Raw genomic sequence first — 13,424 nt, 5'->3', positions numbered from 1 at the left:
AATGTGTCCTCTGGTATATTTTTATTTAGAGTATTGCACTGGGACCCCACATTTCAATAGCATTTCAATACCTCTCATTTACAATGCCTGCAGAGCATGCAGGGATCACCCAGAGCAAACGCTGCAGATGACAAGCCTGTGCCTTAAAGTCCTGGCATTGTCTTGTATTACTGCATAAAGGACAGTAATGAACAGAAGGGATTTGCATTCTGGTGCTCTGTTTATTATCTAAAATTGACTTCCGTATGAAAAATGTTTAGCTCACAAGATGAGCTTTTCGTAAGAGTCAGCATTATGCACTCAGCATGATATCTGATAATCCAGATGTACTCCTTCTGTTTCATCCAGTACATCATTCATCACCAACAATAAAGAAATCCAGGATCAGAACACAGTTGGGAATTTTGCTGATGCTGCATGGGACAGAACAGATTAGTCTCTGGGCTTCTCCAGCTATGATGACTAGGAGGTGCTGACAGAAATACAAATATGGCTTTGCCAAGATTCTAACTGCAACTTTGATCAAGTACATGCAATAACAAGCTGTCATTTTTACCAGAAAAAACCATGATACCCTTCATTTCTGCAGATGGTAGCAAGCTCTAATGCCTGGTGAAAGTTCGTCACAATTAGGAGTGCTGAAAAGAAACATAATTCAGTTACACCCCAACATCTTCAGTCAGATTTGCTCAGCTCTTTCAAACAAAAGGCACACTAATGCCTTTATGCAATCACAGGAAGACAAATCCCAGGATGGAGGAGGCTTGACTCAGTGTCTTTCTTGGCTTGACAATGGAATCCATAACTCTGAACTCCCATAAGGGCAGCCTTCACTCCTTGCCAGTGGGTACATGTCGTGTTGGTGCTGTCCCAGGTTGCTCAAATAATTCAGCATTCTTTAACAGCAGGAGAAAAATCTGGAAATTCCACCTTTCAGAACAGCTTTTGTAAGTGGTGACCTGAGCTAGAAAAGCTAGCAAATTAGCTAGGTGGTAGAAAAACACCCTCTCCAGCTCCAAGAATAAAACTTAAGGCTTTTGGGCACCAAGAACAGGCCCTCAATTAGCAGGACATTGCAAAGAGCATTTCAGCTCAATGATTTGGGTCCTCTGAGGAAGCTGTTAGAATTTTTTCTTCCAGGTTGTGATGGAGAAAAGGAACAGAGACAGACTGAGACAGAGAAATAAAAAAAGAATCTCTGTACTGCCTAGAAACGAGGGCAAAAAACACCTGCATTTGTGTCCTTGGTGTAGTGGATGTTTCAGTATCTCTGCAGAGTGAAGGAGGACAAAGATCCTCATCCACTGCTCTTCATCCCTAGAAGGTTTTATTGGCACAAAGCTTGCAGTTTTCTCTTAGAGACTGAGGCTGAAATGCTGTAAGACCAAGCATCCAAGTCTCATAACCACAGTGTCAGGTAACTGCACCACTTGATGAAAGAGAGCACAGCCAGTGTCACCTCCCCTTCCCCAAATCTGCCAGCCTAGTCTGTGGGGCCTCTCATCTGCCTGCAAGTAAATAACTCAGAAATGTTCAGTTGGAATGCATCACACAGAAACAAAAAGATGTGTGGGGAGAAAAGGAAAGATGGAGACTCTGGGGAGACTTTGGCAAACAGAAAAACAGAAAAACATAAATATGTAATGGAAACTAATTCTTTTCCCCTGATATTTGAAAGCATTCACAGGCTTCACCAATATAAATAAATCTATAAATATTTCCTCTGTTAACAGAGGAAATTCAGATTTACAGGGAAAACTTAGGTATTAATGATATTATCTCCTCAACATTTTGTTATACAAATAATAGAAAATAGGAAAATGAGGTAATGAAACCTCAAAATCCTGTACAGTAATAAAATTAAATTAATTACCCGTGCAATAATAAAGGAAAGCAGAGTTAAATACCAGGGCCTGGTTTATACATTTTGGTTATAAGAACCACAAACCGTGCTCACATATCTGTGTCATTTACTATGAAGAATATCACGTGGCAGTGCTGATTGGTTGTGTCTTATGTAAGACTCAGATAGCAGCCTTATTTTTAGGAGAAAGAAAAAACCTACAGCTGTTTAGAAAACTATGCACAGCCCTCCCATGAATACTCTTTACCTTTGCTAGAGAATACTTGATAAGAAATTTCAGAGCAGAAGGGATGCAGGGTTTGTCCAAAAGCTTTTAAATCACTAAAAGCGAAAGCCATATGCAGATCCCAACTCATCCCACAGGCCCTGACACCAACAATACTCAACACTGATCTCACAGAACCATCTCCTGCAGTTCCCATACTGAGCCCTCAGTCTCAGGAAGGCCCACAAATCACCCAGAAGTCTGCTCCCAGGGCACAAAAATTACACTTCATTCAACCACTCCAAAAATCTGGCTCAAAATCAACCTTCACATCATCTCTCAAAGGTCAGCAAATGTAGGCAATTTTAGACTAGGGATGGGAATTTGACCACAAAGACTCCCCATGGAAGCTTGTCTGCTCTGTACTAGAAATGAAAAGAGATTTAAGAATCTGACCAAGACAAATTGCTATTAATATGTATCAACTCCCTGTAATGGTGGCAATGAACAGTGGAACAACCACTTGTGGCTGTCCTCTCCAGACCTAGGTCTAATCAATAGAAAGTCCAGGCAGGTTTTCATGGCAGGCATCGTGGCTTGCAGAGCTCATCACGTCACAGAGGGAAGCTGAGCTCCTCCTGCTTGCACACACTCATTCCAGCTGTCAACTCTGGGAATTGGAGATGGCAACTCCATTTGCTTTCTCCTCCGTTTCCCTCTTGCTTAATCACTCTGAACTCTGAATGTTGTCTGGTTAGACAATGACTTGCTAGGCTCCTCATGGTTTGTGTTTGGGTAAGCATGAGATGCATGCCTAGTGCTACGTAAGTGCCCCATATAATTCATCTGCAGGAAATAAAGTGCCCCAGTGGCGCCTCTTCATAGGACATGACAAGTGCAGAAAAGCCTGCACATTGGATCTGCTGCCTTTTGATTCCCACTGCTCAGAGGGGAACAGGGAGAGGAGAGGGAATCCCAACCAACAGGAGATTTCAGTCAGAGTAGCCTAGATTAGACTGTGTGGTTAAGGAGTGTTACAGCTTGGAAACAGATGCTGAGATGAAATTTATGCCACTTTCTTAGATAAACTGTTACATGGATTTAGAATAATTTTGCCAAAAAGGCAATCTAGTAGAAGTTACAAAACTGAGATTAAATTGGGAAATTTGTCTAGCATTGGTGGTACGTTGGCAACAGAATTGTTTTTATAAAATGCATGAGAATCAACATTTGAGTAGCGCTCCCCATGCCTTTCTGTTTGTGGTAATTTCCATGACTTACTATGGTAACATCAGATTATTTTGGTTCTACAAGCTTCTACTAACTGCTATGTATATGTATATTCATTAAAATCTGAATCCTGCTAAAGATAAATTTGAACTACAACAGATGCAGGGTTTTAGAATTTGTATTCATACACAAAGGTGCTTAGAATCTAATGGGAATTACTACATTCTATGCAATTCCCCTTTTTTGCCAAAAATGTTCACAGGTAGCAGAGAGGCCCAGAGTTAAATTACTTGACAAGATCTAGGAGACCATGATCCAGCTCTCTGCTCTGTCACAGATTTTTTGTGTTACCTTCATGGGTCCATCAGGTCCTTTAGGCCACAGGTAAAATGCAGGTAAAATTTCCCACAGGTAAAATTTCCCACAGGTAAAATGCAGGTAATAGCCCTGCCCTGAAGGGTGCTGTGCTCTCAGATTGACAAAAATTATGGCGATGGGGCCAAACAGATCCATCACAGAGAGCAAATGATGTGAACCTGTACCTTCAGCAAGACTGGCACTGAGAGAAGGTTTTGTTTGCTGTGCAGGACAAAGTACAGCCACCCACCAGCAGCCTCCAACAATACTGCCAAAGCACAGCAGAGGCAAGCAGAAGGAAAGCTGCATTTCACTTCTCTATCTGCCACAGAGTGCCACTAGAACAGTGCAAAACCACTCCAGATACACAGTCACATTTCCTGGCTTTGCTTTGGCCAGTTTTAAATCTTTTACCCTTCAAACAACACTGTGACAATATTAATACAAGCACCACTGCCTACTCCCCTTTTGCACACCGTGCACACTAAACAATGTGCATTAGATGCAGAAGAAATAGGCAGGTTTCCAAAGCTGCAATCTACTCAGCCTATATAGATAAATATATGCAATTATAGATGCATTATGTACAGAGCATTGCACCACTGAACAGCAGCTTGAATTTTTAGCTGGTAGATATAATAATTTTAAATATCTGACTACAGTATTGAACAAGTGTGTGAATTGCTGCCTGTAAAAGTTTCATGTTTTAGGAAAGCCGCCAAAAAAGGAGCTGCAATGCTACATTTTTGACTCCAAACCAGGGCTTGAACCTTTGTACTCTTTCCCTCAGTCTCCTCAGTGTGCTGAACTGCAGCCTAGTTTTAACATTGTACCTCATGGCTACATGGGCTTGTTCTTTGTACGAAATACTTGTCTGAACCACAACAACAACACTTTGCCCTACACCAGTTTTGTAATCACATTCAGAAATAGGCTTAGGGCTTCTGTGATAAAAGCAGAGAAAGCCATATTAACAACTCCTTTCTATTCTTGCTAATCCTAAAAGAAAACCTACCGAACAAGCAAAACCCTCCAAGATTATACTCTGCATTCAGAAGTGTATTCTCACTTATTTCAGAGATTTCTGTTTTTTACAAGAAGTTTGGTGTAACCCCTTTGGCCTCTGAATGTTTGAGTTCAAATTTTCACAGTAAAGTTAATTTGGTCTTGTTGGTTTGGTTGTAAATTTACAGAAGCATATATATGTGCACAGAACAGGTTTAGAAAAGCAAAATATGAGGGCAACACACAGGAAACAGGGACTGTGGGAACTCTGACTTCAATCTTTTCTAATTTAAAATGTATTTTTGAATATAACTCCTTCCAATGAGCAAACCTCTGCAGTCAGCCTGCACAGTTCCCTTTGTACAAGGACACTTGGGGCTTCCACAGCCAGGGAAGCAGCTGCCAGCGATGACAACCTGGTGCTGATGGTGCAGCAAAATGCTTTTGTTTTCACCAAGTGCTACTTTTATACCTCCTTCTGTGTATGCAAATACATCCAGGGTCACATGCAAAGAAACCTGTCCATGATTAACTTCAAAGGGTCCCCTGAAAGGCATTCTTTCCTATATTGTATTTACTTCTGCAAGCAAACATTTGAAAAGGAAGAAGTGCCCATATTTCTTAATGAAGTGGTTTGTAGGAAGTTAATGTCTAAAGCTGGCGCAAGGTTAATTTGGCTACAACTTGAAAATGATTGCTCCAAGTTTTATTTATATTAGTTGGTTAGATCCCTTAAGACAGATCTGCACTTCTGGAGTAGATGAAAAAAAATAGGTTAATTGTCTCTATCAGCATCATTTGATTTCATCTCTAGGCCATCATGGCTACAGCAACCCTACGCTATTCATTTCTCGTAACATACCATGACTTCTTTTGGACAGCAATGATTCTAGAAAAAAAAAAAAATCCATTTGAAAAACTGCTGACTAAACTCAGCTGTCTATAAACAACACTGGACTGTGCCATCAGCTTGCAATATTTCAAAATCTAACTGTTCTGCAGCATTTGGTTCTGCAGTGAACACCTTCCACATTTAAAAAGTGTAATGGCAATGCCTTTCCAGCCCCATCACTTCCCTCTCATACAGCAGCCACTCCCTGATTCTTACATGACTCTGCCTTCCTAAAAAGACACAGGCCTGTTCTCAGTACCGGGGTAAAACACTGATTGCTTAACTTTCCCTTGGAACGCTAGAACCAGTTCTTGCCACCCACGTGGGAGAATGATCAGGTTGTTTGGTGAGAAATCAGAGGAACTCCAGTGTTACACTGGCTTCAATGAGATGAGAATTTGCTGAGACCTGCTGCAAGGGGGAAGAGAAGCTGGAGGAGGTGGAGCTCTGTCAGGCTGTGTGGTGCTCCCCAGCCCTGAGGAGGGGCCGGTCCCAGGGCGTGCCTGGCTCCCAGCCCCTGGCACCCCTCACACGGGACACAGCGGCCAGCTCAGAGCTGTGCTTGGCAGAGCTGGGCTCGCAGGGAGCTCGCACAGCAGATGGGGGAAGGTGTCAGAGGTAAGGAAGGGATCCTGGAGGGGGACTCAGCAACCTCAGCTCCTTGAGAACACTCCAGAACCCTGCAGCTCTCCGCACTGCTCTGAAGCTGCGTGGAATGAACAGCCCTGCAGCACCAGAGAACAAGGCACCAGTGCAAGCAGCAGCAACTTCATTCACCAAGTTCCTTTCCTACCTACTCCAAGCTGGCTGCTTTTTCCTACCCTAGCTAACCTTCAACCAACCTCCCCAACACAGACATTTTAGATGAAAACACACAACATCTACCTCTACAGTTCCAAAATCAGCTATTACCAGGGTCTTTATTCCACCATAGCAGTTTCCAACTTTTTCTACTTTGTCACATTTTCTTCCTCTCACCCCCAAGTCTTATAAACCCCTGTCTCTTCAAAACTCTGCTGTAAGGTCTAAACTTCTGGCCACTTCTGTCTCTTTGGTCTCCTGAAAAAAGCAGAGTTTTAGCTTGTCAGCTAAAATTTTTTGCTGCCTCTCCCTCTTTTCTCCTTCCTATCTGTAAGTTGTTGGTCAAGAGCATAATCAGCAGTAAGATGGGATGGCTAAACCATCAGGGATGCAATTGTCAGTGGTTTGGGGTATCTGCTGGTTCTTTAATTTACTTTCTATAGGATTCTAGACATGATGCAAATTGAATATATCTAAGAATTGACTACACTCTTATTTACTACTTGTTGGTTTCTAAAATTCCATTTTCAATAGAAGCAGGAATGCAAACTCTGGGCTTAAAACCTGCACAAATCCAGGTGTGAGCACACTGGTTTTTCTTCTACAGGTAATACAGGATTACCCCCGACAAAGGCAGTTTGTAATGACTTTAGCAAGGAGCTCTGGCAGGTGTGTGTCAGTGCAGGGCAGAGTGTGCTACCTGAGAAGTCACCCAGGTGTAGCTGTAGTGCTCCACCATGCCCAGGACAAACATTGGTTTGGAGGCACAAACTGAAGCTGCCTCTTGGTCTGAAGCTTCACAAGTCACAGCAAGAGACATTTGGTCAAACACCTCCTGGTCTAGACAGGAGATTTCCTCATGCAAAACAGCTAAGTGATGAGACGTTTCTAATTGAATTCAGGGGACCAGGAGAAGGTTCATAATCACATCAAACTATCTGGAAATCTTCATTTACGTAGGAATATGCTGGGTTTATTGCATAATCTGTTTAATCTGCTAAGAATTTCAATGTAGTATCTTTTGCATTCTCAGTTACACCAGCTAGAAATCCGTCCAAGTTTAACCTGAAGTTAATTACTCTGAAAATATTTCCCTTTCTTCCTAATTTTCTCTTTAAGTAGGTATAGTTTTCCTTATTTAATTATGAATTAAAATATACAGCATTCACTTCTATAATTAGCAGGTGACTAATAGTTGAACACAAAATCCTCAAAAATTTGGTATGTTTTAATGATTTCTTTTGATCAACTGTGTGCAAGAGTGTAATTTTTTTTGACAGGGTCTTGGAGGAATTACGTGTTTGATTTCTTTTGCTGCCTGTGAAAAAGCTCAGTGTCATTACACTGTGCAGACTCACAATGTAGTATCTGTGCCTGCAAACCAAATTCAGACTGTTTCGGGATGTCCTCGGTTAAGTTGGGCTTTTTTATTTTCGCTTGTTGTAGAATAAGCCTGAAAGTGCAAATGGCTGCAAATACCCCAGGACATGACTGGTTTTGCTCAGGCCTGTGCCTCTCTCACCCTGCAGGAATACAGGATTTCAAGCTTTGAGCAGAGGCTGATGAATGAAATTGAATTTCGCCTTGAGCGGACACCGGTGGATGAATCAGACGATGAAGTCCAACACGAGGAAATCCCTACAGGCAAATACATAGCTCCCATCTTTGACAAGAGACTCAAGCATTTTCGGGTAATGGAAGGATCCCCTATCACATTCACCTGCAAAATAGTTGGAATACCTGTTCCCAAGGTAGGTCATTCTCATTGTAACTGGCAAAGGAACAAAACCCAACTCCACACTAATGTCTGCACATCCCTTCAAAGCACAGGGCTCTGTGGAGAGCACTCCCAAAGGAATCCTTTCCCACCTTTCCAAAATAACAGTATCTGCTCCTGAGCATGCATCAGCCTTGAGGTCCAAACACCTGACTCCAGGAGACACAGAACTGCACAAACCCCAGAGCTTCTCAGAGAGATGAGAACTGATCTAACCAGTGACGTGCCTAAAGCCAAGAAAAGAGAAAGGGACAGGCCCAGCTATGACATGCAGCTTCCTGAGTTCAACCTGGAACCATTCTGTTCCACATTATAACTGATCTGCAAAGTCTATAGTAGTCTAAAATTTTAATAGCTATCATTCAACTTACGTTATTTTTCTAGTCACTGTTAACTCATGGGGTTGTGTCTGATCACTACAGGTCTACTGGTTCAAGGATGGCAAGCAGATTTCAAAGAAAAACACACATTTCAAAATGAACAGAGAAGAAGATGGAACATGTTCTTTACATATTGAAGCTGCTACTAATGATGATGATGGCAACTATACCATTATGGCTGCAAACCCACAAGTAAGGTGTTTTATTTTCTTTTACAAAAATGCTTGTTTCATCTTTTTCTAATATACATTAATACAACTTTGTCCAGTTTAAATGTTCCCTTTTTTTCCCAATTCTTTTTCATTTCCACATGGCTGCATTTTAAAGTAGGCCAGTGCAAAGGTACTAGCAGACAGTACCTGTGGCATGAATAAATAAGCAGGGACAGGCACCACTGCTAAATGCATTGCCACATCCTGAAGAGTTTGAGAAACCCCTGCCTCAACCACAGGCTAACAGCATTTGCTTTGGGGAAGTGGTATCCTCACTATAGTTCAGCTCCTTTATAAAAAATGAATCTTAATGCACTGTAAGTGTTTAATATTTATACTTTAAAATGAAGTAAGCCATAATCAACTATTAATTCTGTTTCCATTGTGAATTGCAGGGGAGGATCAGTTGTTCAGGACACCTGATGGTTCAGAGTGTCCCTTTTCGGGGACGAATATCAGCAACTCAGCCTCACAGGTGAAAGAAAAAAATCCTGCAGACCTTCTTTATGCTTTGTACTGAAGGCATCCAAAATAACCACTGCATTCATTGAACTTCAGTTCTCAGTCATAAAATGGAAATAACAGCAGCAGTTCCCTCACAACAGGTCACTTCTATGTTTTTGAAGGTCATTCTCAAATACAGGGAAGTTTGATTTCAGTTAGTTGTTGTAGTGGAGCTAAAGGCAAGGGATGGATTAGCAAAATGAAATGCAGACAAAAAAAGCAAAAAGAAGCAAAGGCCAGCTTGGGAATCTAAGGATATACTACATGATACAGTTAATTTGATAATCTGTCTAAATGGAAAATACACAAGAATGAAATTACAATCAGTCCATTTCTTTCTGCCCTTTTATGTAACTCAAGCTGTCTCTCCATCCTCTTCCTTAATTTCCCCCTCTTTTTTTAAGCATTAGGAAAACCAGTTTGACTTCCAAACACACACGTGATTTTTGTGTTGCAGAACACGACCCCGGGTGCCAGAAGGAGACAAAGAGGCGGTTCAAGAACGCTTTTTCAGGCCATACTTCCTGCAGGCTCCAGGTGACATGGTGGCACACGAAGGGCGACTCTGTAGGTTGGATTGTAAGGTATTACCTGGTTCTTCTGCTCACACTCACTTGCCCTACCTCTGCACATGTAGTGCTATGAGTTTTTATGTTCTTTATTGCAATTATTTATTGCATGCATGAACATTTTCCATTCAAATTTTAATGCTTCATTTTAAAAACTATTTCTTAATGCCACTGTCTTGGAGCTGATTCCAGGGATTTCTTTTGAACAAATATTCTATGGGATGAAGAACACAGAAAACATAACCCAGAAACAGAAGGGTCACTTACAAGGTTGTTCAAATTACTAGATATGTTCACTGTGTCCTTTACCAGTATGAACTCCAGAAGTTCTGCTCCATTATCAATTCTTGAAGATAATCCAGAATAGCACAAAACCATGAGAAAGAGGATTCAGCATGTTGCTTTGTGTTCAAACCAATTGTCCCCATTATATTGGACTGAATTATTGAAGATTAAAACTCCCTGTAAAGAGGACACTGAGCCCAGTTCATTTTAGGCTTCCCCAGCATACACAGAGGCAGAAACAACCCCATTTCCTGATTGCAATCCTGGCATGAAAGAGTTGTCAGAGGTTAGAGTACACAGAGTGAACACCCTGTTACTGAACACCTTGACGAGAATCGTCTGCTCCAGCACATTCTGGCAGCCCCTCTATGTCCCTGCAGTGCAGCAAAGGCAGCAGTGCTGACACTGAGCTCTGCCCTGAAGAGGGTAGCAGCTCTGAGGCACAAGCTAATGCCCTGAAGATGAGCAAGACTCATTACTACTTAATTTACGATGTAAAGTTGACGAGCAGCATGCCAAAGAATTTGCTTGTTCCTAGCTCTGCTATCCTGGCAGAGCTTGTGAAGCCTTAAAGCATGTCTGGCACTGCACAAACCTGGGAGAGAGCAGTCCTCACTCAGGCAAGTTCCACTTCCCTCTTCCTCTGCTTCGTAAAATGTTGTTTGGAAAGCAGTATCTTAGACGGGAGTAAGTACTGCTCCCTATTGAAAAGGCTTTTAATACTACAATACAGTCTAATTTTTCAAAAAATACTTAATTTGTAGTGTTCTACAGCATGCAAGTTCAACAGCTATGAAGTATTATATCATTCTTCATCGAATTTTACAAAATACAAAGTAATTTGTATAGAACATTTTTAATCTCTGTTAAACTCTGTAGTATTTTAGAGTGAGGAATGTGTTTTTTATTCAGAACCAAAAAAGGGAAAACTAGCAGATTATTAAGAGTTTTTTGTGACTTTCATATCCTAATTTCATATTTCAATCTAGGTTTCTTCCTTTCTGACTAAGAAAAATGTAGATCTTTCATGTATTTTTAAATCTTTTTGCTTGTTTGTTTTCTGGTTTTCTCCCTTTTGGAAGTAGTCAGCAGAGAAACAAAAACTGAGAAATAATTACAAAAAAAAATCTTTCTGGTCTAGATTTTGATGTGATTCAGCTGGCACTTGTAAAAAGGCCTAGCTCTGAATTTCCTCACCTCCCTGTGTCAGCTGGACATTTGTCTGAGCTGTTTCCCTGTCTCTCAGGTGAGTGGGTTACCAATGCCAGACCTGACGTGGCTCCTGAATGGCAAACCAGTGCTCCCAGATGGCAGACACAAGATGCTGGTCAGAGAGACTGGAGTGCACTCTCTGCTCATCGATCCTCTCTTCCAAAGTGATGCTGGAACCTACACGTGCCTTGCCACTAACAAAACAGGACAAAATTCATTTAGTCTGGAGCTCACTGTTGTAGGTAAGAAGCACTGCAAAACTAATCCCAATGATGAAGTTATCTGCATGCATTTCTTCAAACTTACCTTACTTTCTTACAGACAAGTATAGATAAATAGTTAATGCACGGAGAGTAGGAGAATCCAACAGCTGTACATAAGTCATTTAATTTATATATTTCCCTCCTCAGCTGATGGAGGGGAATGCACCTGGTGCTTGGATGAGTGCACTCCTGTTACTAACAGAATGCCATAAGAGCTCTGCCTCGTTATCACCCTTCCTCTCTTGTCTGGGTAAAAATGACATTCTGAACTTTCTCCCCAGAAAATGCTTAGGGTTTGAATTCATAACATATATGTTGAGGTATCCCAGATTTCAGCCCAAATTTTGTTGGTTTAAAAATGTTTTTAAACAGACAAATTTAATCAGAAGGCTCTTTAATAAAGCCTTAAAAGATGTGAGATATTGAAATTTATAGATCTGGCATTCATTTCCTGCAATGGTAGTATGTTCATTCCCATTAGACATGCATGTATTCCTTTATGAACTTCAGTTCTATCTATTATTTACTTTATGTTCCCTTACAGAGTCTATGTCATGGCATTTCACTTCCCTTCCAACACCCCACTTAAACTTCATAGCCTGTTTTGGTATCACAAGAATAATTTTTATCATGTTCTTCCATACTATTCAAAGAGGAACAAAGAATAAAGTATCTGTTGTTGAATAATTCTTTTTCCAGCAAAGGAAGTACAAAGAGCCCCCATGTTTCTGGAGAAGCTTCAGAACTGTGGTGTTCCGGAAGGCTACCCTGTCCGACTAGAGTGCAGAGTTGTGGGAATGCCCCCTCCCGTGTTTTACTGGAAGAAAGATAACGAGACCATCCCATCAAACAGAGAGAGGATGAGGTACTGTACCACAGCACCCATGCTGAAGTTTCTTGTGGCTGGACCAACTGCTCCCATGAAAACCTCTGTGACAAGTCCAGATGGTGGTGCTTTACAACAACTTCTTTCACCCACATAAAGCTGCACAGATCCTGCCTCCCTGTGGGGTGAACAATGGCTGTTTCCTTGGTTCAGAACAAAGGCGTGAGGCCCCACTGCCTCAGAGTGGGGACAGAGCCTGCAGGCTCTGACAGAACACAGGAATCCCCTTATCAGACACACTCTGATCTGGTATTTCAATGCATTGCAGCACCTTATTCTCTCAAAGCTATTTTTTCTCAGTTTAGTTCCAACAGGTATGAATTCAAACTCAGAACAGTTTCAGAGCCCCAGAGCATGGGGTAATAGAGAGGTTATCATGTCAGATAGAGAAACTTAACAAAGCTGGTCACAAACAAAGGCAGCGACTTTGATCCATGCTTACAAAATACAACAACATTCTAGTTCAGCTCTTGCACCCAAATGCGTCACTATTTTTCAATTTTTGCAAAAGATAAGCTGATGAAATAACATGCCTGGCTGTGATTAACTTTTTCAGGTTTCTACTTTAGCATGTATCTGACTGTTAGTATTTTATTTCACTTGGTTCCAACTAACAACTTGATGCAGCCACTGGATCTCTGAGATCAGCTTCACACACATACCTGCAGGCTGTCAGTACAGAAAGCTGGCTCTGCAGCAGCACCTCTTAGGGATGGACACTAATCACAAGGGAAAGCATCCTTAGAAAACTCTTTCAGTGGTTTCACCCTGTCCTTACCCAGAGACTGCTGTGCCTCTCCAAAAACCCCACCTAACCTGACCTTCTGTCAGTCTGTATGGTTTGGGCCCAGTCCTGTTTAATACCTTTATAGATAATCTGGAGGAGGGGATTGAGTCTGCCATTAGCAAATGCATGGATTACACCATCTAGCTGTTCCCATTTAATAGGAATTGTGGTTACACACGTGCACACACTGCAGTT

The 13,424-nt window shown here is 41.5% G+C and overlaps 1 protein-coding gene across 1 annotated transcript in view; it reads left to right on the top strand.

The window, feature by feature from the left end:
• MYPN (myopalladin) overlaps positions 1-13,424 on the top strand; it is a 44,775-nt gene that overhangs the window by 26,101 nt on the left and 5,250 nt on the right. The window contains exons 12-17 of the mRNA XM_063406383.1: positions 7,884-8,105; positions 8,554-8,703; positions 9,119-9,198; positions 9,685-9,811; positions 11,328-11,535; positions 12,256-12,421. Coding sequence (XP_063262453.1) covers positions 7,884-8,105; positions 8,554-8,703; positions 9,119-9,198; positions 9,685-9,811; positions 11,328-11,535; positions 12,256-12,421 — 953 coding nt within the window. The remainder of the gene's footprint in view (positions 1-7,883; positions 8,106-8,553; positions 8,704-9,118; positions 9,199-9,684; positions 9,812-11,327; positions 11,536-12,255; positions 12,422-13,424) is intronic.

Source organism: Prinia subflava, chromosome 9 (genome assembly GCF_021018805.1).
Source record: "Prinia subflava isolate CZ2003 ecotype Zambia chromosome 9, Cam_Psub_1.2, whole genome shotgun sequence".
Taxonomy (NCBI): domain Eukaryota; kingdom Metazoa; phylum Chordata; class Aves; order Passeriformes; family Cisticolidae; genus Prinia; species Prinia subflava.
This window is presented reverse-complemented; position numbering and strand designations above follow the sequence as displayed.